Below are 26,153 nucleotides of genomic sequence, written 5' to 3'. Positions count from 1 at the left end.
TGGGAGGTTGGCTGCAGTCCAGGAGCTGCAGCTTGCAGTGAGCTGAAATGGTGCCACCACACTCCAGCTTAGGTGAGAGAACCAGATGCTGTTATTTTGATCCACACAAGCTATTGGTCATGTGTGAAGGCAGTGGAAAGATCTCCTCATAGATTCAAGGACTCAGGATATATAACTTTCCTTTAAAATTCCTTTAAGAAATATTCCCATTGACTGAAATATAAGTCAAAATAAAGAATTCCATTACAGTATAAATGTCATGCATAAAATATTGCTTTGGAGAGATGAAGCTGGTAAAATTTTAAAAGATTTTTTAAAAGATTCAAATATTCCAAAAGTGGTAGAGGATAAAAAATAGCAAAGAATACACAAGTGGTAGGCAAATAAAAAAATGGGGTAACAATACCTATACTTTCTGGTGATAAAGTGGGCGTGGTGGTTCACACCTGTAATCCCAGCACTTTGGGAGACCAAGGTGGGTGGATTGCTTGAGCTCAGGAGTTCAAGACCAACCTGGGCAACATAGTAAGACCCTGTATCTGCAAACAATACAAAAATTAGCTAGACATGGTGGTGCATGCCTGCGGTCCTAGCTACTTGGGAGACTGAAGTAGCTGGGGGAGGTTGTCTTGAGCCCAGGAGTTGAAGTTTGCAGTGAGCTGACATGGTGCCACTGCACTCCAGCTTAGGTGACACAGCCAGACCCTGTCCAAAAAAAAAAAAGGAAAAAATTCAAAAATGAAGATAGCATATTTATAAATGTTTACGTGCCATAGAAGAGATCATAGAAATGAACAAAACAAATACAGTTTTGCAATATACAGATATGACAGAATAAGCATCATTACTAGTTTGAAACTCTGATAGACTTCTCAGGCCTAGGTACTTAAGGAATGCTGCAATGAGAAAGAGCTTGTATAGACCATTTATGGCCCTGGAATAAATTGAAAAGGGATGCCTGAGCCCAAAGATATGATTCTCACGTTGCATTACCATATCAATTTCTGAATATGTTGTTTGAGTTTTGTGCTGACTTTACCTTTTTATTTTCCTTTTCAACTAAAAGTTTTGCCTAGAGCTTTTGAGCCTACTGATATCATTTTGATTGATATCATTTTGAAATGGAAGGAAATGGCTTGAAAAGACACAGGAAATACAATATGAACTGAACTCCTGATGCAAAAGGGAATCTCAAAGTTATAAAGGAAACACAGGCAGCTGGGTGACTTGATCCAGGTCATGTGTAGTGAGCCCTAACCTTTGCATGTCTCATAGTTAGACCTGCATGCAAACTCTGCAATTGGAGTTTTAATGGAGCATGAGTGGATGAATATCATTAATGGGTCAATGAAGCATCTCAAAAATAGAACTCAGCTGCATTTCCAACTTAGTTTCCATCACTTTCTTTCCCACAGTGAAGTGTTTCGTCACTCATGCTCGTTGATTTTCCCACTGACTCTATGGCTGCAGCCTAAAATCATCCCTCTTTTATCCATAGAACTCACCATGAATTAATCTTGTCCCTTCTCCTTGAAAGGACTATAATTTTTTAAATGTCTTTCTAATAATACTCTTCTTAAAGATATATACATTCGGCTGTGATCTGATTCTCCTTCACATAATCTTACGTGTTTGAGACCGGTGCATGTTACCCTGAATTTTCAGAATTGACACATTTTATTTCTATGAATCAATCCTTACATATGTATTACTTTTCTCCAACAGAAGAGAGTCCTTTTTCTCACTAATATTACTAACATACTCTCCCTGACATATGTATTTAAATTAAATCCATGATTAATTGAATTTATTGGGTGGAGAGTGAAAGAAAAATAACTTTCAGTCTGGGCGTGGTGGCTCATGCCTGTAATACCAGCACTTTGGGAGGCCCAGGTGGGCGGATCACCCCAGGTCAGGAGTTCGAGACCACCCTGACAAACATGGAGAAACCTTGTCTCTACTAGAAATACAAAATTAGCCAAGCATAGTGGTTCATGCCTGTAATTCCAGCTACTTGGGAGGCTGAGACAAGAGAATCACTTGAACCTGGGAGGCAGAGGTTGCCGTGAGCTGAGATTATGCCACTGCACTCCAGCCTGGGAAACAAGAGTGAAACCCCATCTCAAAAAAAAAAAAAAAAAAAAAAAAAGGAAAAACCCACGATTTTATTGTGAGTTACTTGAGGGACGAGAAGTGGGTATCATTCATTTTATGCAATTCCCAGATCCCAATAGCTTGCTAATTGGTTCTTAATTTAATTACAGTAAAAATTGAGTTATTGTTTTGTCTCAATAAACTTGATGGCAGGTAAAGTCTGCAATCTGTTTTGGATAAAAAAATGAATTATTTGACATTTTCTCTAATACAGGCTTTGGCTGATACATATAGTATCATTTTTTATGTTATTGTCCATACTATAGAAACCCAAACAGTTTTCCAAATAAATAATCAACTCTAAGAAATACTGAAAGGTCACAAATGTTTTTGATAGCAAGAGAGTATTTATTGAGCTATAGTTACTCTACCAGACATAATTCATTGCAAAGTCCAGACCACACTCAGCAGTTGTAAGCTTAGAAGCCTGTTCCAATGAAATAGTGTGAGATAGCTGGTCTTCTGACTGCACACCAAGCATAGAAGTTGGAGGTTTTGTAAGATATTCATTTAAATTGTTGTTTTTAAAATGGTTGCTTGGTGGAACTAGCTATATATTTGTAGTGGTGGATCACAGCAAGGCCAGGTCCAGTGGAGAAGAGGAAGGAGAATGACTAGTACACTGACAACATGGTGGTTGAACCAGGGCTGGTGGTCAGGAATGAAGTTCAACAGCAAGAGGATTCACAGGAGACTGGGCCACAGCAGGTGGTCTGGCAGCAGACTGGATGACAGCAGCTGGACACACAGCAGCCAGGGTGGCAGCAGCTAGAAGTGCAGCAAAAGGGTGGCAGTAGGAGGATTGGCAGCACTGGGGATTATAACAGCTGGGCCTGGAGCAGCTGGACACACAGCAGCTGGGGCGGCAGCAGCTAGAAATGTGGCAGCTGGGGCAGCAGCAGGTGGGCTGGCAGCACAGGGACTGGCAGCACCGCGGCCTGCAGCACCTGGACACACAGCAGCTGGGATGGTAGCGAGTCGTTCTGCAGCAGGTGATCTGGCAGCAGCTGGGGCAGCAGCACGTCTGGCAGAGGCCTTGGCCACAGCTCTGTTCAGAGCAGACAGAACCACAACAGAAGCTGACCATGGTGTCAGACGAGAATTGCAGATGACGGGCAGGAGGAGGCACTTCTTCCTGTACAGTGTGTCTCCATGAGGTTCAGGGAAGTAGCCACCCTCATCAAGCAGCAAGATGAATGGTCTTTGACCCACCAAAGCTCCACCAGAAATACTGATATCCTCTCAAGTCACTAAGTCCTTGGTTTTTCCCATCTTGTAAAAAAACTTGGCTCTTTATGCTATACTTCACAGAGCCCTACTCCTGATTCATCTTCTAGACAATACAAAGTCGCAGTTGTATTTGAATTTAGGCCATATTCTTATGGATGGAATTGCACCCAGCAAGGAGTTGATGAGAAGGTCATGGCCTTGGACTCTTCTTGGCATCTTCCTAGAACATCTTAGGCAGTTTTATTTTTAATAAATATAGATTTCTAGGCAATACTCTTGGATATGCTGTGTCAGTTGATTATTATCCCCAGTAGCTGGGATTACAGGCACCTGCCACCATGCCCAGCTAATTTTTGTATCTTTAGTAGAGACAGGGTTTCACCATGTTGGCCAGGCTGGTGTTGAACTCCTGACCTCAAATGATCCGCCCACCTTGGCCTCCCAAAGTGCTGGGATTACAGGCACAAGCCACCACACCTGGCCCAAAATAGAATTTCTAATGAAATAGACATAATCTAATTTGATCCTCTAGAAGTCTTTTCCAAGCCTCACAACAAAGATTATTAAAATAATTGATTCTCTACTTTGGTAGATCAGATTATTCTTTATTAATGTTTACTCTCCCCCCTCCTCCCACCCAACCCAGAAGTATCCTCTTCCACCCTGTGACTTGAACTTTACCATGTGAGTTGCTTTGACCAATGAGATGTCAGAAGGCATGACCCAAAGACTCAAAATGTGAGCTTGTTCCCTTGGGCTTCCACTCTCAGAGAAGCATTGCCCCCTAAAATACCAGACACTCCATTAAAATGGAATTCCAGACACACAACAAATAATTTTTAAATGTAAGTATTCCCATGCATAATCAGATATAATTATAATAAAATTATTTGTTGTTTATCTGAAATTGAAATGTAACTGGGGAACCTGTATTTTTATTTGCTAACTATGACAACTCTAATTCAAAAGAAAGTCCCAAACCAACCTGTGGCCAGAAGCCAAGGCCAACCTTAATCAATCAAACCCCAACTAACCGACAGATATATAACCAATAAATAAATACTTGTTACAATAAGCTATGAGAGTTTGTGCTTGCTTGCTATGCAGCAATAGCTGTCTAATTCAACCATGGTAGCAATGTGAAACCAGCTTAATACACCAATCAATACACCAGGATGAACAGATGGCTGTCTACAAAGAAAATAAAAATAGAAGAGTGGCCAAGTATTTGTGACAGGGTTGGTTTTATTGTAAATTTATGATAAATTTTCTGGAGGGGATAGTTAGTAAATCTTTAGCTGTATCAATAAAATGAGGATTAATGGAATGGCAGGTAGCAGCCCCTTTATACTAGGATGAAGGCCGAGGTCCCAGAATTCCAAGGACCTTCGCCCCTATCTGATGGTTTCCACTATGCTTTGACTTGTGCATGGGGCTACTGTAGGCATATCCCAGCAAGTATGTCACCCAGACAACCACCGTAAGAAGACTGGAGTTATGTGTGGCCTGTGGCATCCCCACTGATATCAGCAGTGTCCAGGGCTCTCACTTTACCATATACAAAGTGCAGGAATCGGTGGAGGCCCTGGATATCCATTGACTTTTCTACCTGCCGTACAACGCTATAGCAGTGGGGCTGATTGAATGGATGAAACAACCATTGAAGAAACAACTCTGGCAGGAGACGCCCTCTCTGGCTCTGTGGACACACTGCTTACCCCATCTGCGCCCTGAATGAAACTGCCCAAATTAGACGTGTCACTTTGCAAAATCACAAGCCCTGGACACTTAGTGTGGATCTTGTGCATTAATTAAAACTGTGTATGTATATATCCCTGATTACTCTCACAATGTAAACCAGGCCATGCAGGCCCAAGACACCCTTGAATTAACGTGTGTGTTCTCATCTCCCCAGTGCACACACTCTTCAGGCTCAAGGACTGATACCACCGTCATGATCCAGCTTGACAGTATGAGGGATTGTCCCCTACTCCTTTGCCTCAACCTGGAACTCAACCTGGGTCTATGCCCTTGCCATAGAACCTACCCACTGGAGAGCACATCATTACATGGGCCCGGAAATCACAAACCAGCCCCAGAGGGTACAGTTTTTTCACTCCATGGGGCAAGGGCACAGAACATGATATATAGATCACACCTATTTTACAACCTATTCCTACGTGTACTTCTAAATAATCAATCCTGGTCCCCAATTGTGCAAGGGGGTGATCATCCTCTCATTATGGGATATTACAATATCCCCACTGTCTCACTCTGGCTGCAACACGTTGCAGAAGTGGCCAATCCATGTGGTATTGCAAACCAGGCACAGGCTGCTGCTGGGGGTGGTGCTGTCTCAGAACAACACAACTTCCTGTCTTGTTAGATTTAGATGGCCTAACTTGCCCTTTCTTTTCTTTTCTTTTTTTTTTTTTTTTTTTCTGGAGACAGAATTTCGCTCTTGTTGCCCAGGCTAGAGTGCAGTGGCACGATCTCGGCTCACTGCAATCTCCGTCTCCTGGGTTCAAGTGATTCTCCTACCTCAGCCTCCCAAGTAGCTGGGATTACAGGCATGCACCACCATGCCCAGCTAATTTTTTGTATTTTTAGTAGAGTTGGGGTTTCACCATGTTGGTCAGCTGGCCTCAAACTCCAGACCTCAGGTGTTCCACCCACCTTGGCCTCCAAAATTGTTGGGATTACAGGCATGAGCCACCGTGCCCAGCTGACTTGCCCTTTCTTCTACCCACTAGGTATCTCACCTGTCACCCATAGGTGGTGTACCTGTTCACCAACTGGGTGCAAATGGTGACCTTTCTCCAAAACAAAATGGGCAGTTGCTTCTGCAGAGAGCTGCCCTTCTCCTCCCTGCCATGGGGCATCCAAGCAGCTAACCTCAGTATCTGGAGCCACTTCTATACTTGGTATAATGACCCCCACCCATTTCCCTTTCGCAATAAAAGCACTTCATGTGATAAGTTTCCCACCATCAGAGATGAGACAACATATTTTCCACCTAGCATAGGAGCAGGTTAATGTCACCCCCACTGTGGGGTATTCTGTAGATGATGGGCCAGGGTGGACAACAGCAGTAGAGATATAGCTTGTGGGCTGTACACCCACATGTATTAAAAGGCATGATAATAGCATGCCACAAGCTAAAATCGGTGATAGGGGATGGCTACCCCCCAGTGTAATGTAATCTATTTCTTCAGGTAATAGACATGGAATGTGATGGCAATGTAACCAGTCTCTTCAGGTAACCAGTGATACATGACTGTGATGACAGAGTGACTCTCCACGTGGGGGCCTACCACACCCCTTAGGATGGCTGTGGGCATATGGCATCCACGGTTGTCCTTACTTACCCTATAATTGGACTGGTAGATGCACCTGCGGACATCCTCATTTGTTGGGACACATCGTGCCCAGTTTACACACCATTCTTCCTAACTGGGAAATTGTAAAAGCCAGGCACTACTGGAAGCATGCATCCTGGTAGTTTTACCTGTTGGCCACTTTTGCTGCTCCCCACCCCCGCCCACCACCCAAGTGGTGACAACAGACATACAGCTGCAAGTTGAGGCCCTGGCTAAACATAGGGCTGCAGTCTTTAATGATACCTATCATGATATTACTCTTCTCACTGAAGAAACTGCCCAAATTAGGTGCATAACTTTGCAAAATTGCATGGCCCAGGACATCTTAACCACCTACCAGAGCAGAACCTGTGTATTAATTAAAACTGAATTTTGTGTATATATCCCTGATTACTCTCACAATGTAACACAGGCCATGCAGGCCCTAGATATACATATTTCTGCTATAGAATCACTATCTTATGACCCTGTAACCAGATGGTTTAATCAACTCCTGAGCACTTGGAAAAACTTTATATACAGTATGATTGTTATTACATTCATTCTTCTTTTTTGTTGCAGTAGTTTGTATTGCTGCTGAAACATCTGGTTGCAAGGCTCCTCTGCAAACCCTGGCCCCAGGGAAATCTCAGAAGAATGGTATGATTAGAATGTAAGGGCTATTCAAGCATGCTGGGGTGGAGGGTATGGCAGACACACCGGGCAGCAATAACTTAACTTAAGCATACTCTGAGAATGACCCTACAATCAAAGAAGAATGTATGCTTGGAGTTCTGAGCTAAGGATCTGGGAGTGGCCAACCTGGAGATCCACTCCTTATCTATGAAGGACGTTTGAATCCCTACCTCATCCGTTAGAACACAGGTCATACTGGGGATTGAGGCCCTTTGTTTTGGATTAAATGGAGGTTGTTAGGTGGAGGGTTCTAAGTGAAAATACTATGTGAACTGCATGCTTTTTACAAATGGTAGCAGTTCTCCTGTTCAGACACCACCACTGGGCCACCCACCCTTGTATGTAAGTTCCCCTAACAAACCCCACGTCATGTTAGCTGTCTCCAGGTCCCTTCTCTAGCCTCTCGGACACATTGTCATCCTTATTGGAGTCAATGGGGGCCCAGGATGACAATCTGTCATCTGAGCAAAACATTTCCCTAATTCCCTTCCAGTACCACTTCTAACTTTACTGCTGAAAGGAAAGTTCATTACTTATTTTTTTAAATCTGTGTTTAATATGTATAAATGTAAGAGGTTCAAATGCAGCATTGTTACATGGATATATTGCATAGTGGCTTGAAGTCTGGGCTTCTAATTTAATATATGTTTTCTTTCCTGTCTAAAGACCATGGTTTACTGAACCCAATGAGCATAAAACTCATAGTAGAGGCTACTCACTCAAGATTGAGGAGACCTGGACTTCAGACCTCATATAGTGACCTCGTTGTGTGACCTTGGTACACTCTCAGGACCTCAGCTGTAGAGTGAGGGCATAGGCCTACATATTCTCCACAATCCCTTCCCAGACTCTACAGATGCAATGACTAATTCCAAATAAATTACAAAGATAATAATTGCAATGAATTCTTGAAGAGGGTTTTACAGTCAAGGTAGAAGTTGAGTTTGGATTGGAAGGATGAGGAGGGCATTCCAGGTGAATGATGACACATCAAAACCAAGGCAGGAAAGCCTAGGTCCTAGTCAGGGGAGAGTGACCACACCAGTGGGCAGGGATCCGCATTTCGTGTGGTCCCTGCTGACATGAAAAACCACAAGCCTGTCTTTAAGTGAGTCATGGAAGGAGCTATCTGTGAAGCAGATGACTACTGGTCTGCACTAGGATGATGCTATTAACCTGCTACCATCATGCCCATGTGCATTAATAAGGCAAGTCACTGCTTGGGTGCTGGTGATGGGAGCCTTTGAAGATAAGGAATAACATGCTAATTTTAGCGCCAAAGGGCAGAGCGATTAGACACTAAATAGTTTAGAAAACACATTCTTTTCTCTCTTATGGGTTAGGAATATTTCAAAGGAAAATTAATCAGAAGTGAATCCAATGTCTAAATTTGGTAAGGATAAACAACACAAGAAAATGAGTGAATATTTGTGGTGTATGTACATGAATATGTTATGAGGTGAAGAGTGACCAAAATACCATTAGTCAATGCTAAATCTTCATTTAATTGGCCAGAAGATGCACAAGAAAATGATCACGTGTCGAGGGGTCATCAACACCAGGCCAGGGTATATAAAGGGCCCGGAGCGGGAGGAGGACATTCACACCTGAGAACATCCAGCTCCTCTCAACAGCCCACCCCACACCAGCCTCAGACACCACCATGACTGGCTCCTGCTGCGGCTCCACCTTCTCTTCCCTGAGCTACGGGGGAGGCTGCTGCCAGCCCTGCTGCTACCGCGACCCCTGCTGCTGCCGCCCCGTGACCTACCAGACCACCGTGTGCCGCCCCGTGACCTGCGTGCCCCGCTGCACGCGCCCCATCTGCGAGCCCTGCCGCCGCCCGGTGTGCTGCGACCCCTGCTCCCTGCAGGAAGGCTGCTGCCGCCCCATCACCTGCTGCCCCACGTCGTGCACGGCTGTGGTCTGCAGGCCCTGCTGCTGGGCCACCACCTGCTGCCAGCCTGTGTCTGTGCAGTCCCCCTGCTGCCGGCCCCCCTGCGGCCAGCCGACGCCTTGCAGCACCACCTGCAGGACCTTCTCCTGCTGAGACCCCACTGCCCCCACAGAACAATACACTGAAGCCTAAACGTCTATTTGGTGTTTTCAAAAGTCAAAAGAAAAATAGATATTTTTTCACCAGGTGACAATAGTGATTTTTACCATCTGGATACAGCCTGGTATAAGCAGATGTCCACTACCACCCTCACCCACCTTTTCAGGTGTCTACATCAACCTTAGTCATTATGGACAGTAAATTGACCTTTAAGAATCCCTGGGGTGGACTTTGCAAACACATTCTACAATCTGATGGTTTTACTGCTCAAACTGTCACCATCATCTTTTGCAATGTGTTGCTCACTGTTGTCAATAAACTAATTTTTCCTGGCATAGCAAACTGCCCTGCTCCCTGATTTATTTGTTAGTGCATGTTTATTAGTGCACACAGATAAGCAAGATTTTGGAACCTGCACCAGGGAACCAAAGCTCAACCTAAGCAAAACTTTATCCATGGAAATCTCATCCATTCAGTCATTCAAGAATTGTTTATCAAGGGACCTCCAATTGACAGGTGCAGCCTGATTAGTGATGAACAAGCTACATGCCTTGCATCCAAGGAGCTTATGGGCTAATGGAATAGACAAAAGGAAACGCAATGTTCATGAAGAGGGTAAAAGTGGGAATAGCATATGCCAAGCCCAGAATGACCACTGGCAGTAAACCTGACCAGCACAGTGCATCTCATCTTCTTAGCATAGTTCCTAGAGTAGCGTTTTTCAAAGTGTGGCCCATGCATCATACACACTAGAATCTCTTGCAATTTAAAATGCACATTCTTGGGCCCCAAACCAAACCTAATGAATCAAAATCTCTGGGAATGGGGCCCAAGACTGCTTATTTTCTATCACTTCCATGTAATTCCTTAGAATTTCAGGACCATTATTTCGGAGGAAGACCAGGATTTGAGCTCCTTGAGACCTCAACAAGCATGGCCTGGTAGCCTTCCAAGAATAGTCACTGGAACAAGCCACAATGAAGACAACCACAGTTAAGAAAAAAGGGTAATATAGTAATAAGTCTGAAATAGCACCTGCTAAACTGTAATCAGAAGAATCAATTTGGCAGAGAAATGAATGTGCAAAAAGACAGTGTCTTGAGCTTGTCATAGGTGGAATAAAATGACAACAATGACAAAAAAGAGAGGCAAAAAGGAAGAGATAAGGGATTAAATAAAAGTGAAGAGGGGAGGCAAGGCAATGAATAGGAAGAAAAGCGAAGAGGAAGATGATGGAGATGATGATGAAGACAGAAGAGGAAAAGAGAGAGGCACTAGGATTCCCGGTACAAGTATTTGAAGATGTTACAGGAGAGCTAGACTAGTCCTTAGATTACCCACGTGGCTAGGAAGCGTGTGCACATCAGGCAGTCTGCTGCCTGTCCTTTGCCCATCTCTACAGATCCATGTCTCACTGCTCCCCACTAAGATTCACTTCAAGCAACACTGACCTTATAGTTATTAAACATTTGCAGTTCTAAATGTTTTGCTTTTCCTCATGTTCTTTCACTTATCTGTTCTTTCACACACTCTTTTTCTTCACCTTCATCACCTACTTAACTCTGAGTCATTTCCAAGATTCAATTCAGTCTTCTCCAGTAGTCCTATCCCAAACCCTGTATCACACAAACACATGTGCAAATGCATACACACCTGTGCGCTTGCACACATATGCATGAGTGCACACGTGCACACACACACACAGGTTAGGAGTTCTCAGCAAGTTCCAATAGCTTACCTCCCTCCCCATAAGGCATTGTATTGAGATTATATGTTTTTTTGGGCCTCCAAGGAGGGGATCACAGTTTATTTTGGCTTCCAATACTGAGCTCAACATTTAATACATAACTAGTATTTAATTTCCGCTTGTTTAGTTATCAAAATAAATCAAAAGGAAATTGTCTTTACCACAAGAATTTTAAAAGGTAGGTATTTATTTAAAGCAAAAATTTCGGCATTGGTGTAACTTAACCTCTCTGACTCTAGTTATCCCGTCCGCAAAATGGGAAAAGCAACATTTACCAACGTAGATTATTGGGAAAGTTAAATAACTTTTATAACTTTTTATGACTGCAAGATGCCCTGGCACATAGTTAAATGCCCAATACCATTCATTTATATTCCTGTGGTGCATTTGGACATGACTGTATTGAACAGGCTCAAAAGACATGCTATCTACTACATACCAAATCATTGAGAATGGGAACAAATTCGGGGGAAGGCTTTACTAATCACACTTAAATTGTAATTTTTTTTCAGGATAGTCCACTTCTACTGGCAGCAATAGATTTTTTAATAAATATAATGAAGAAGGCAAAAAAAAAAAAAAAACCCCACAACAACTTGGCATCAGATTAAGGCTGTCTCAGAATGAAAATGATCTTTAAAAATTCATTCTACAAGTCCACAGGAATGAGTCCGAGATTACAGGATTTATGAATAGGAGTGCAGCATCGGAAAAAAGAAGGACTGAGCAAACTGTAAGTATCTGATGGCTAGACTCTTTCTTTCACATTGAACCATCCAAGGGAATTAAACAACTCAAAGCTGTAATAGACCCCAAAAGATTACTTTGCCTTCCCTGACTTTAGGCAGATGAATATCTAAAAAACTCAGATGAATTTTTTTAAAAAATTCTAGCAACAAATTCCACCAGTCCCCTGATCATTTAGTTTTTCTATCTCTCCCAACTAAACTATTTTCTCTTTTCTAATTATATCTAATTAATTATATTCCTCTCTCTGTCTTCCACATTTGCATGGATTTTATGATAAGCCAGCCTCTGAAGAACACCAGGCACTGAAGACTCTGCCCATTTTACAGATGAGGAAACCTGGCTAAGGTAAGTCATTTACAACTGCAAAGAGATGGAGAAAGGATTGGAATCCTTCTTTATCTTCTCCATTCTCCTCCTGCCCTTTGCCCATCAATCTTCCCCATCCCATCTCTGACTCTTACGATTGGAGGATATTTTTAAGATTATTTCTGAGAACAAAGTCCTTAAGGAATGTATATTCTAATTTCAGAATTTTAATAAATTTCCTAACATCTAGTGGCTCCCAGACTAGTTCCTAACAAAATACAATTCATAAAACTATTAAGAAGAGGGTGTGGCCCACCATCACAAAGGGTCACCAACACTACATTCTTTATCTATCCAACTACAAAAATCTCACAAGTTATTTTCACTGTGCTTAAGATTTACTTGTTTCCATCCTGGTGATTATGCACTTGAAGTATGTGTGTAACTTGAATAATATGACTAAAAAGTCCATGTGGTAAAGACCAGGGACACACCTCTTGTCCAATAGCTTAGGACTATCAACATGCTATAGCAAGGGAGACCACATGGCTGAGGACCACAGGGCATCCTCCCAAACAAAGTAGAGAAATGTTATTATAAAATGTTGAGGAATGGTGGGGTAAAATTACATGACATAGTGTTTTCATAAGCTCAGGGAAAAACAGGGCTGTGTTTAAAAAATAATTAACACCAGATGTGGTCTGTGAAACAGACTTATGGTCCTCCTTTGCTGGAAGCTGTATAGTTAAGACAAATGGGGAATGTTGTGTCTGAAAGTCAATTGTCTGAAATTCTGCACCTGGTTTGGGTACTGAGGTTGCTTCTCTGTCCAAATGACTTAGATCCTGTCCAGGCAAGAGTGGAATGTTTGCTTCTTACTGATATGGATGAAGAGCAAGGTTTCTGACAGCCTATAATTTTAGAAAAAAGTATTTCTTCATACTGCGTTCTTTTGTTAACAAAAGCAGTGGATTTATAGACATATTTCTTTTTAGTTTGGCATCTCTGTATACATTCCGAAACAAAGAACAGTATGCTATACCATGTATCAAGTGAGTACTTATTTTATTTCACTAAAGAGAATAAAAATTTTTAATAACAACTGCTACATGTTGTCTATTTTGAGTGACTCCAAGTTGGAAAAAGACTAGGAGACATCACCAGTGTTTCTACTCCACAGAAGACCTGTGGTATTGTTAAAGATTTGCCACTCTTTGATCCATACGACTTTGGAGGAATTCATTTTGTAAATCTGGTCTTCCAAAAACTGTGATGGACTACGATGGATCATAGACTCAAAGGCCTTCAAAGATCAGAGATATGGTAGACCAAAGGTGTATTTTTAAAAAGAGCAAACAAAACAAAACACACCTCAGAGGTAAATTTGTGCCGAAGACCATCAGCATTCCTTGGGCAATGTTATCTTTAATCTACCTTCCAACACTAAATTTATTTTCTGTATTCCTATTCGTCTTCACTATGGCTGGAAAAGACAAAGCTATTTTATTGGTCACCAGCTCAACTAATTCCCCTTGTCTTTTTCATAATACCACCTTACCACCTCATAAGCAAACAAAACCCTCAGCCAACAAACTAAAGCAGCTGTGACAGAAAGATAACTGATTCCTTTGTAGATATTGTCCATAGATTTTGAAGTATGTAATACAAAGTGCATATGTCAAAGCAAGAAAGCAAGAAATAGCCAATTTCAATTTTATTTCTAAGACAATAATCATGGAAGGGCATTCAGAAAGGCACAGAATGAATTAAATCCCCACTTACTTTGACTTTATTGTTTCCAGAAAAGTTCTTTCCCTTTAATTGCTTGATTTATCTTTGTCTTGCCTTACTAAAATTTGTGACTGCTATGTGATAGGAAACTATTTGAAAGTTATTTTTCTTTCCTTTCCCTCTCCACCCCCAAATAGTACAGCATCATCTACATAGTGTCTCATAAGTGTTAATGAGTTATAAACCAACTCAGATTACTAAAATAAAATCAGTCTAGCAGCTTTGGTGATGATTTTCTTACAAACAAGGTTAGGCACTGTGTCATCAAACACTGGGCCATGCTTTCCATAGCAGAATCAATACACATCCGCTCTTATGAACAATTTTGGCTTTTTAGAAATTCTTACTTGATCTCAATGCCAATCAGAAACCTGGCCTGTGACTCATGAACTTTCCAGTCTTATGCTTAAGTCACGGATGGCAGCAAACAAGAGGAAAGTGTGATGGTGGCAATGCTGGATTCTTCAAACTTGCATCTTCTCACATGGCATGACCTGGAAGCTGACAGATGAGCAATTGTTCTGATGATATACATCACCAGGTATTCAGTTAAAGGGAAAAAGCAGACAGGTAGAAAACAAAGCATCCTTTAGTGATTTAGGGATCGCTGCCTCAGCAGTTAAATCCAGAGTTCTCATTTCAACGGGCAGCTACAACTCCAGGAAATGACCTCACGTCCTGGGGGTCATTAGCTCCCAGCCAGGGCATATAAAGGGCCCAGAGGGGCACGAGGACATTCACACCCGAGAACACCCAGCTCCTCTCAACAGCCCACCCCACACCAGCCTCAGACACCACCATGACCGGCTCCTGCTGCGGCTCCACCTTCTCCTCCCTGAGCTACGGGGGAGGCTGCTGCCAGCCCTGCTGCTACCGCGACCCCTGCTGCTGCCGCCCCGTGACCTACCAGACCACCGTGTGCCGCCCCGTGACCTGCGTGCCCCGCTGCACGCGTCCCATCTGCGAGCCCTGCCGCCGCCCGGTGTGCTGCGACCCCTGCTCCCTGCAGGAAGGCTGCTGCCGCCCCATCACCTGCTGCCCCACGTCGTGCACGGCTGTGGTCTGCAGGCCCTGCTGCTGGGCCACCACCTGCTGCCAGCCTGTGTCTGTGCAGTCCCCCTGCTGCCGGCCCCCCTGCGGCCAGCCGACGCCTTGCAGCACCACCTGCAGGACCTTCTCCTGCTGAGACCCCACCTCTCCCCTCAACGCACAAAACATTCCCAGGTGCACAGAATCATGTGCAGACTCTTCCACCCCTTCTGGATCAGATGAGAGACTCCACCTTTGCAGCCTAGCTGATCCACAAGCACGAATTCAACAATAACATCCTGTTTCCCCACATAATTATGTAGCTAATCCTGGCCCTCTCTGACAATCTTGAGAAAAATTCCAGCTTTCATCATTTGATTTCTTGGCTTAAAAACAAAACAAAACAAAACAAAACAAAAAAAAAAACGAGTAAATACAAATCAAAGCTCCTCTTGAATAGAACTCTGTCCCACTGACTCATCACCCTTTTTTGTATTATTTCAAGGTTCTCAGATGAGATTTTTTTTCTTCCAGGATAATGCTATTTGTATGCTGTATTTTTGCCTGTAAAAATAAAATAAAATTTTATTTCTGGGGAAGTAAACACATTTCTTTTTATTTATTGTTTATCACTCTTCAAAAGCTCATATTTAGCTTACATTACAGCATACAGAATCAGAAGAACGAAAGGAAGGATTTTCTAAGGGCCATTTTTGAGCTTTAGAATAGGAACAACTCAGGTGGAAGGTCTATAATTTTAATAGCATGTCAAAATAAATCTGATCATCTCATGTGATTCACCTTCATATTTCTAGTCGCAGGTTTTATGGTGATGCTGAGGAAATGGTGAGACTACAGTAGGTCTCTGTAAACATAAACTTGACTTATGAATAATTCACACACATGATAAGGGGGAGGAAGTCTAAGTTAAGTTACAGCCCCATTTGTTCACCAATGTAGAAAACTGTGCAGTAATTGATGTCAAAGGGGACCTGGGAATCCCTAGCCACTGAACATCCCATGCTGGAGGAACCACTATCCCAAATTCTCCATGGTTCCCATCAGCACCATCACGGCCAGTTCTACTTCCAGTGGAGTGGCTGCTGCTGAGAAGGCAGGGAGAAGTGAAGCCTTGGTTGTCATCATCCTGGTTTTGAGCTCCACATTCATCTTACCATTTAAACAACACCAATGCAGTTGAAATGCTGATAACATTAATCCATACTGCATATATTGTTGATATTGTTAAATACTTGTAGGTTGGTAAGGAAGGCTAACCACTATCATTTCGCTGAGAAATATGTTTTTAGTTCCTAGCATCTGATAGAAAAGAGGTTTCTTTGATTGTTCGGCATGTATTCCTGGGCATATCTACCTGCCCATTGAGAAAAGTGAGGCAAGGGAAGCTTTGTGAGGGCAGAGGTCTTCATTTTTTTAAATTTAAATTTATTTTAAGTTCAGGGATACATGTGCAGGTGTGTTATATAGGTAAATTGTGTGTCACAGGGTTTTGGTATACAGATTATTTCATCACCCAGGTAATAAGCATAGTAACAGATGGCCAGGTGCAGTGGCTTATGCCTGTAATCCCGGCACTTTGGGAGGCTAAGGTGGGTAGGTCACTTGAGGCCAGGAATTCAAGACCAGCCTGGCCAACATGGCGAAACCCTGTCTCTACTAAATATACAAAAATTAGCTGGGCATGGTGGCATGCGCCTGTAATCCAAGCTACTCAGGAGGCTGAGTCAGGAGAATCACTTGAACCTGGGAGGCAGAGGCTTCGGTGAGCCAAGATTGCACCACTGCACTCCTGCCTGGGTGACAGAGTGAGACTCCGTTTCAAAAAATTAATTAATTAATTAAATTAAACAAAAGCATAGTAACAGACAGGTGGTTTTTTCATCCTCACCCTCTTCCCGCCATCCGCCTTCAAGTAGGCCTCAGTATCTGTTGTTCCCTTCTTTGTGTCCATATGTATTCAATGTTTAGATACCACTTATAAGTGAGAACATGTGGTATTTGGTTTTCTGTATCTGCGTTAGTTCGCTTAGGATAATGGCCTCCAGCTTCATCCACATTGTTACAAAGGACATAATTTCCTTTTTTTATGGCTGTGTACTATTCTGTGATGTATGTGTACCATATTTTCTTTATCCTGTCCACCCTTAATGGGTATTTAGGTTGATTCCATATTTTTGCTACTTTGACCAGACGTATGCATGTATTGTCTTTATGGTAGAATGACTTCTATTCCTCTGGGTCCATACCCAATAATGGGATTGCTGGGTTGGATGGCAATTCTGTTTTAAATACTTTCAGAAATTGCCAAACTGCTTGCCACAATGGCTGAGCTAATTTACATTGAGGGCCAGGATCTTGACTAACTTTGTTCACTACTAGATTCCCACTGACCTGCACAATATTTGGCACATTGAGTATAATAAAAAATGATGTGTTGAATGATGAATGAATAAGTTCTAAGGGGATTGGTTAGAAGAGAGAAAAACATCATCATTCCATCCCAACTCTCAACTCATCATGCTGGATGTGCATATTCTTAAAACAATAAACCAATCATGAAGAAAGATCTTTTTTCTGGAAATATGGTAAAAGTTTCTCAACAAGAAGACTGTTATATTCAAAACCTTTACATTTTCAGTATGTGCACAATGGAGTTTTATCTTTGTTAACCGTTTGGTAATTAACCAATGGATAGGCTCATAAGTCTAATTTCTTTCTATATATTCTTTTTTTTTTTTTGGAGACGGAGTCTTGCTCTGTTGCCCAGGTTGGAGTACAGTGGCACAATCTCCGCTCACTGCAAGCTCCGCTTCCCGGGTTCACACCATTCTTCTGCCTCAGCCTTGCGAGTAGTTGGGACTACAGGTGCCTGCCATCATGCCCAGCTAATTTTTTGTATTTTTAGTAGAGATGGGGTTTCACCATGTTAACCAGGATGGTCTCGATCTCCTGACCTCGTGATGCGCCCGCCACAGCCTCCCAAAGTGCTGGGATTACAGGCGTGAGCCACCACGCCCAGCCTCTTTGTATATAATCTTGATCAGTGTTTTCAAAATTTGCTAAGTACATCTGTTTTTCTCCTCTCAGAGTTTTTCTTTTTAGCCTTCTAGAGACCTCCTTATTTAAAAGTGTTTTCTCAAATGGAGAATGCCTTGTTTCCCCCTAAAGTTATCGCTATTATTGAATCTCATTTATTTCCACAGTCACCCCATTCTCTGGTTGGCCAAACTGACTGGTGCAGATCTGGGTAAGCCTGTAAGAAACCATGCAAGAAGTGTGATCAATAAGAAGGCCTACACTTGAACCTTCAACTTCAGATCTATTAGATTGGTGCAAAAGTAATTGCAGCTTTTGCCATTGAAAGTAATGCCAAAAACCACAATTACTTTTTGCACCAACCTAATAGAACAGACTTAGTTGTAAAGGAAAAGGTCAGGACCAAGCAAATTAAGAGGCAAAGACTAAAATGTGATTGAGTGACATAATTTGCCTACAAGTCATGACAATTTGAAACAATTAAAAATGACAATTGGTTCCATAAGCAGAAATGAGCCCCAGCATAGCACACAGGGAGATGTTGAAGACACTGAGGTATGGGCCGGATGAGGCCTGAGAACACATTCAACTGGGATCACTACTGAAGGGTTTTATTATACTGCAAGACTGCAGCCTTCATCTACATAGACTTGTTTGACTTTCTCACCATTTTGGTGGCTTTGTTCACAATACCCCATGATCATTCAATTATGCCCAACTATGACACTATCTCCTTAGGGTATGTTTTGACATTTTCAGAAGGCTGAATAGAAGGTAATTCTTCCCATTCCTGAGGCTATTGGTAAGACATAGAGTCCTTTCAGCTAACTCTAAAAAATTAGCCATATCACAAATAACAACTGTTTTCAAAGTAAATACATTGTAAAAGTTCCTAAATAAAATAGACATTCCTTAATATCTGGGAATGTGGTGCCTACAATCCATTTTTTAGCTACAGTGAGTTCTTCAGCTTTTTGGGCTGACAAATAATGTTCCCACAGATATTTCTGGAGTGAGTATTGGCTCCAACACTTACTAGGTACATGACCTTGGGTAAGTCACTTATCTGGTTCCTCATGTGTGAAATGAGAAATAAACAGTATCTACATCCTAAGAATGTTATGAAGATGACATTAATACGTGTATTTTTTAATATGCTGCTTGGAACATAGTTAGAACTTAATGATACTGGCTATCATGAAGATTACAGTGAAATTTACCTTGGTCTGGAAATATACAACCATAGAAATCAATGAACATATCTCTAAGACAAAAACCACTGGATGATGGAAACCTACTAAAATGCATTCTTGTACCTCCAAAAAGAGGACTGGAAAATTCTTCTTTTACTGAGAAATCTTGACTTTTAAACTATCCCTGTAGTATTATCCTCAACTTGTTTTGCCCAGGAAGCTTAGCAGTGGCAAAGAATGCTAACAACTTGAGGTGTACTTCAACTGCTAGCAAGTAACCCTCAGAGCATGCAGAGCATGACAGCTGCTTTGTGCTATCAAAACAGCAACTGGCAAAAGCATCATTGAATTATAATGATAATTGGAGACTTTGAAGTTAGGGTCATTAAATTCATATTTGAACCATAAATAGCAAAATATAATGGGTCTACACTAAATAAGGAAAACAAATAGACATTTATGTGTACCTGAGTATCTAAACAATGTCTAGAAAACTTACTAATCTGCAGGTGTTATTTCAGGAAGAATAAGTGAAAACAAGGAAATGACCTCGTGTCCTGGGGGTCATTAGCTCCCAGCCAGGGTATATAAAGGGCCCGGAGCGGGAGGAGGACATTCACATCTGAGAACATCCAGCTCCTCTCAACAGCCCACCCCACACCAGCCTCAGACACCACCATGACTGGCTCCTGCTGCGGCTCCACCTTCTCCTCCCTGAGCTACGGGGAAGGCTGCTGCCAGCCCTGCTGCTACCGCGACCCCTGCTGCTGCCGCCCCGTGACCTACCAGACCACCGTGTGCCGCCCCGTGACCTGCGTGCCCCGCTGCACGCGCCCCATCTGCGAGCCCTGCCGCCGCCCGGTGTGCTGCGACCCCTGCTCCCTGCAGGAAGGCTGCTGCCGCCCCATCACCTGCTGCCCCACGTCGTGCACGGCTGTGGTCTGCAGGCCCTGCTGCTGGGCCACCACCTGCTGCCAGCCTGTGTCTGTGCAGTCCCCCTGCTGCCGGCCCCCCTGCGGCCAGCCGACGCCTTGCAGCACCACCTGCAGGACCTTCTCCTGCTGAGCAGCCCGTAATCACGAAGAACCCTTCAGAAGATGGCCAGGACCATCCCGCTGCCCCTCAGGGCTTCACCGCAGAGCAATACACGTTTCCTTGAGAAGCCCATTTCTCATCTCTTCATACTAGCTCACCCTATGCACTGAAGATACCTTTTCAGACCAACTACAGATGAAAAATACTCTCTCTTCCTAGGACTCCAGTCTAACTCCCATATCATGTTGTCTGCTTTCTAATAAAACTCAATATTCTTAGCATAGAAATCATGGTCTTTGTGATATTTCCTTCCGGTAGATTGCATCTCTCTTTTGTCTAGAGATACTCAAAGCAAGATGCAGAACAATCCTCTTACATAGTTCTCATAACTTAAGTCTGAGTAGTTTTCTTATAATCATCGTAAATGGCATTTGTGGAGCACAGCTGAGTCAGGAAGATGAGTACAACTATGTCTTTATCATGTGTACAGAGTCACTTGTGCCCAGAATTCCAGGCATGCATCGAACACCTGAGAAATGTTCTGCAACAAGAAACACCCTGGGAGGCTGCACCTGGGTTGAAACTTATATTCCCAGCCTAATGGTGTATTTACTGATCCAACACCTGTTGGAACATCATAGAATACCCAGGGTGTTAGAGATGGAAGAAGCCTTAGGCAACCTCTGGCCAATTACCTCTCTTTCAAAAGTTAAAGAAACATGAGTAATGTAAGAGTAAATTAGTTACTTACTAATGTAATTATAATCACAAAAGTTTAGAAAAGACCCTGGAGAATGCATGTTCCCTGCATTTAGACCTTAAGTCAAACACTTCTTCTTAGTATGGTGAGAGACATGTTAATCACAAAATGGTTGTATATTTTACGACTTTATTTTACACTTCAATAGCCACACACACATACACACACCCCCTAGGAATACATCTAACCAAGGAAGTGAAAAATCTCTACAGAGAAAATTACAGAACACGACTTAAAGAAATGATAGGTGACACAAACGAATGGAAAAACATCCCATGCCAATGGATTGGAAGAATCAATGTCATTAAAATGGCTACACTGCCCAAAGCAATCTACAGATTCAATGCTATTTTTATCAAGCTACCAATCTCATTTTTCACAGAACCAGAAAAAAAACGATTCTGAAATTCATATGGAACCGAAAAGAGCCCAAATAGCCAAAGCAATCCTAAATAAAAAGAAATCTGGAGGCATCACATTACCTGACTTCAAACTACGCTACAAGACTACAGTAAACAAAACAGCATGGTACTGGTACCAAAACAGAAGGTTGTAAAATATAAAGTGGCATAGACAAAAGGAACAGAATAGAGAATCCAGAAATAAAGCCACACTCATACAACAATCTAATCTTTGATAACATTAACAAAAATAAGCAATGAGGATAGGACTCCCTATTCGATAAGTGGTGCTGAGATAGCTGGCTAGCTCTATGCAGAGGATTGAAACTAGACCCCAACATTTCACCATATAGAAAAATTAACTCAAGATGGATTAAAGATTTAAATGTAAGACCTCAAACTATAAAAACCCCAGGAGAAAATCTAGAAAACATCATTCTGAGCATCAATCTTCAGAAAGAATTTATGACTAAGTCCTCAAAAGCAATTGCAACAAACACAAAAATTGACAAGCGGGACCTAATTAAACTAAAGAGCTTCTGCACAGTAAATGAAACTATCAACACAGTAAATAGACAACCTACAGAATGAGAGAAAATATTCACAAGCTGTGCATCCAATAAACGCCTAATATCCAGAATCTATAAGGAACTTAAACAATTGAACAAGCAAAAAACAAATAACCCCATTAAAAAGTGGGCAAAGGACTTGAACAATCACTTCTCAAAATAAGACATACAAGCAGCCAACAAACATGTGAAAAAATGCCCCATATCATTATTCATCAAAGAAATGCAAATCAAAACCACAATGAGATACCATCTTGCACCAGTCAGAATGGCTATTATTAAAAAGCTCAGTAATTGAAGCCCCATACTTTCAGAATAAAGAAAGAAATAGTAAAAAAACAACAGATGCTGACAAGGCTGTCGAGAGGAGAGAATGCTTATATGCTGTTGATGGGAATGTAGATTAGTTCAGCCACTATGGAAAGCAATGTGGAGATTTCTCAAGAACTTAAAATAGAACTATCATTTGACCCAGCAATCCCTTTACTTGGTCTGTAGCCAAAAGAAAATAAATCATTCTACCAAAAAGACACATGCACTTGCATGTTTGTCACAGTACAATTCACAATAGCAAAGACATGGAATCAACCTAGGTTCCCATCAGTGGTGGACTGGATAGAGAAAATGTGGTACACATACACTATGGAGTACAACTCAGCCATAAAAAACAATGAACTCATGTCCTTCACAGTAACATGGATGCAGCTGGGGGCCATTATCCTAATCAAATTAACCCAGGAACAGAAAACCATATGCCATATGTTCTCACTGACAAATGGGAATTAAACATCGGGTAGTCATTGACCTAATGATGGCAACAATCGACATCGGGGACTACTAGAGTGGGGAGAGAGGGAGAGAGACAAGGATTGAAAAACTATTGGCTACTACACTCAGTCCTGGGTGACAGGATCAATCATACCCCAAACCTCAGCATCACACAATATACCCACATAGCAAACTGGTACATCACACAATGTACCCCCGGAATCTAAAGGAAAAGTTGAAATAGTGAAAAAAAAATTGTTCATAATGTTATTGTTAAATGATAATGTGAAATAAAGCTCTAGAGTTTATTACACAAAATCTGTTGTCCACCGCCACGAGAAATCTGTCTAAATCAATTTGAAGGCCTTTTTTTTTTTTTTTTAAGGATGCTTCTCTAAGACCCCATTCTGTATTGCATGGACTGTGGGGTTCTCAGTAGGGGTCTTGTTGTTATACACAGTCCTGACAGACGTGCCGCCTGTCAGTTCAACAATAGCCTGACTCCCTTAACAGAGGTAAGTACTCAATGAGAAGGTGCTCTATTTCTTCCTTCCAGGTGCTTTTATTTTACTTCATGCTATTAATGGAACTCACCACTGAATAATGTTATTTCATGCATATTCTTTGGTGACTGAGCAGAGAACCGATCATTTGCCATAAAAAATATGTTGATCTTTGTTCTAAACTTAAAGTTTAGAATTTAAAAAGTACCAATGTAACATGACCTTTTACTATATACTTATACATATATATGTGTGTATATGTATATGTATATATACACATACAGGTATATATGTACATATATACATATATGTATATATGTACTACATATATTTACTCTATATATAGTAAAAGGTCATGTTACTATATATGTGTATATATGTATAAATATATATATTTACTGTATATTTAAAAATATATTTACTATATATACTATATATTTAAATATATATTTATATGTTATATATAAATATATAGTATATATAGTAAATATATCTTTATATGTTATATATAAATATATATTTGTATATTATAATATAAAATATATCTATTTTAGATACTAAGTACCAGACACTGTTTGTTCTTAGCACTTGACAAATATTAGCTCATGTAATCCTTACAACAATTGTGATATGAACTATTATTATGGCCCAAGGACACACAGCCAGTAAGCAGCAGAGCTTTAAATGAGCATTGTCCAGTTTCAGAATAAGTGGGGTCAGAAAATAGGATGTGACTTGCCACCAGTTTCAAACCGCAGAGCTGTCTGTGCTCTCACAACTCTGGGGCATGAATAACTGAAGCGTGACCCATAACTTCTCTGCCTGCAAATTAAGTTTGGCTATGGGGTGTGGATAAGTGTCTTAGAGTGAATAAACATTAGAAAGGTTTACTGAATGATACACAGACTATTTTTTTGGATCTTTACAAAGGGGAGAGACAGATGTCTTTGGAATTAACTTGGGTTCAAAGTTTGTGCAGTAGAGAAATGAGTCTTGTTAATGTGATGATTTAAGTCTTCCAAAGAGGCTCCCATTGCATAAAATGTGATTACCATGAAGACTCCACAGCAGCATGAAAATAAATTATGAGATAATATGTCTCAAAAAGAGCAGAATATACAACTTTTTACCTAGTTACCTCTGGTTACCGCTTTGAAAAACAAAAATCCCATGTCCATGAACAAAGAAAGGAATCTAAAACAAGAGAGTCAAAGGTCTCTAGTGATGAGATTGTGCCTGATAGCTCCTTCTTCTGTTTCGCTAATTGTGACTATGGGTTCAGTCAATTTACGTTCCCCTTAAAGTTTTGAAATTATGCTTGAGATTCCATTTGGGGAGCTTAAGATATCGGGGTCCAAGGCACATTCTTTCAAATAAAGAAAATGATCCTGAAGTGATTCAAAACCCTGTCTGGTGACTAACAGGAGGAGTAAAGCTGGAAGGTAATGGGATTGTTTCCCTTTGCAGTTCCTAAACTGCCTCTGGCAACACTTCCTGAAGGAGCCCGTCCATCACGCTTTTAGCAGTGCCACAGCAGAACACTGGGCAGCCTCCCAACGTGTCTCCGTTGAACAGTGTACTGGATATGTGTGCAATGTCGGTTGAAAACCCCTTTCTTGTCACTTGCTAGTCATAGCACTTATGTCAAGGTATACATGTATATATCCTTTTGAGATGGAGTCTCACTTTGCAGCTCAAGCTGGAGTTCTGTGGCATGATCTTGGCTCACTGCAACCTCCGCCTCTGGGGCTCAAGTGATTCTCGTTCCCCAGCCTCCTGCATAGCTAGGACTACAGGCACCCACCACCACACCTGGCTAATTTTTTGTATTTTATTAGAGTTGGGGTTTCACCATATTGCCCAGGGTGGTCTTGAACTCCTGAGCTCAGGTGATCTGCCTGCCTCAGCCTCCCCAAGTGTTGGGATTACAGGCATGAGCCACTGCGCCCAGCTGTCAAGGTATATTAAGAAAAATTTCCCATTACAGAATTCTTCATTACATGCACAAGAAAGGCAAGGCTAAAAAATGACATGTTTCAGAGATAAAAATCAGCACCTTATGAGCAGAAGGACCAGAGTTGCACAGAACCATGTACTAGAGAAAAGAAAACATGCAAGGCAGTCTTGGAGGTATTATTCCAATACTTAGTGGCTTGCAAAAATTTTCATCTGTCCTGTAAAACTAGATGAGCTACTATCCTATTCAAGGCCTATGTATCCCACTACTTCAAGTGATAAACATATTCCCAAGCAGACTACATGGGAGGTCTTGTCTAACACTCGTGTGATTCACTTTTCACATGTAGGTGCTTCCAAGGACTTGAGTCCCCTGCTGGGGTCGGGATAGGCTCTACTCAGTGTTCTATGTACTCCTCTATGTTTATAATTTCTTTTTAAAACTGAAAAGTTTTTAGACCATTTTGTCCGGATTTGATCCAGTGCTATCTACTCAAAATAAGCATCGAGAGCTACTATCACCTCAAATGACGATGAGTTCTTAGATTTTCACACGGTGTAGGTACATCCATACTTAGAGATGCAACAAGAGCTCTTTAATGAGATAATGAGTGTGTCACAAGCAGCCATTAGCCAAAACAGAATTCTACTTAATTGGCCAAAAGGTAAACGAAAAGGGTCACCTGCCCCTGGCCAGGGTATATAAAGGGCCCGGAGCGGGAGGAGGACATTCACACCTGAGAACACCCAGCTCCTCTCAACAGCCCACCCCACACCAGCCTCAGACACCACC

The 26,153-nt window shown here is 41.8% G+C and overlaps 3 protein-coding genes across 3 annotated transcripts; all 3 read left to right on the top strand.

Moving 5' to 3' along the window:
* Positions 1 to 8,425: 8,425 nt before the first annotated feature.
* On the top strand, positions 8,426 to 9,991 carry LOC703769 (keratin-associated protein 2-1). The gene has a single exon (XM_015119599.3). It carries the CDS (start codon positions 9,103 to 9,105, stop codon positions 9,487 to 9,489), a length of 387 nt encoding a protein of 128 aa, XP_014975085.1. The 5' UTR covers positions 8,426 to 9,102; the 3' UTR covers positions 9,490 to 9,991.
* Positions 9,992 to 14,849: 4,858 nt separating this feature from the next.
* On the top strand, positions 14,850 to 15,329 carry LOC703663 (keratin-associated protein 2-1). Its single transcript, XM_001102863.5, has one exon. It carries the CDS (start codon positions 14,889 to 14,891, stop codon positions 15,273 to 15,275), a length of 387 nt encoding a protein of 128 aa, XP_001102863.1. The 5' UTR covers positions 14,850 to 14,888; the 3' UTR covers positions 15,276 to 15,329.
* A 4,717-nt stretch (positions 15,330 to 20,046) lies between these two features.
* On the top strand, positions 20,047 to 20,433 carry LOC703545 (keratin-associated protein 2-1). The gene has a single exon (XM_001102768.5). The coding sequence runs from the start codon at positions 20,047 to 20,049 to the stop codon at positions 20,431 to 20,433; it is 387 nt and encodes a 128-aa protein (XP_001102768.1).
* The last annotated feature ends 5,720 nt before the right edge of the window (positions 20,434 to 26,153 follow it).

Source organism: Macaca mulatta, chromosome 16 (genome assembly GCF_049350105.2).
Source record: "Macaca mulatta isolate MMU2019108-1 chromosome 16, T2T-MMU8v2.0, whole genome shotgun sequence".
NCBI lineage: Eukaryota > Metazoa > Chordata > Mammalia > Primates > Cercopithecidae > Macaca > Macaca mulatta.
The sequence above is the reverse complement of the archived record's forward strand: the minus strand, read 5'-3'. Positions and strand labels throughout refer to the sequence as shown.

Coding starts and splice junctions, on each gene's coding strand:
- LOC703545 (XM_001102768.5), top strand. CDS start 20,047: ATGACTGGCTCCTGCTGCGGCTCCACCTTCTCCTCCCTGAGCTACGGG.
- LOC703769 (XM_015119599.3), top strand. CDS start 9,103: ATGACTGGCTCCTGCTGCGGCTCCACCTTCTCTTCCCTGAGCTACGGG.
- LOC703663 (XM_001102863.5), top strand. CDS start 14,889: ATGACCGGCTCCTGCTGCGGCTCCACCTTCTCCTCCCTGAGCTACGGG.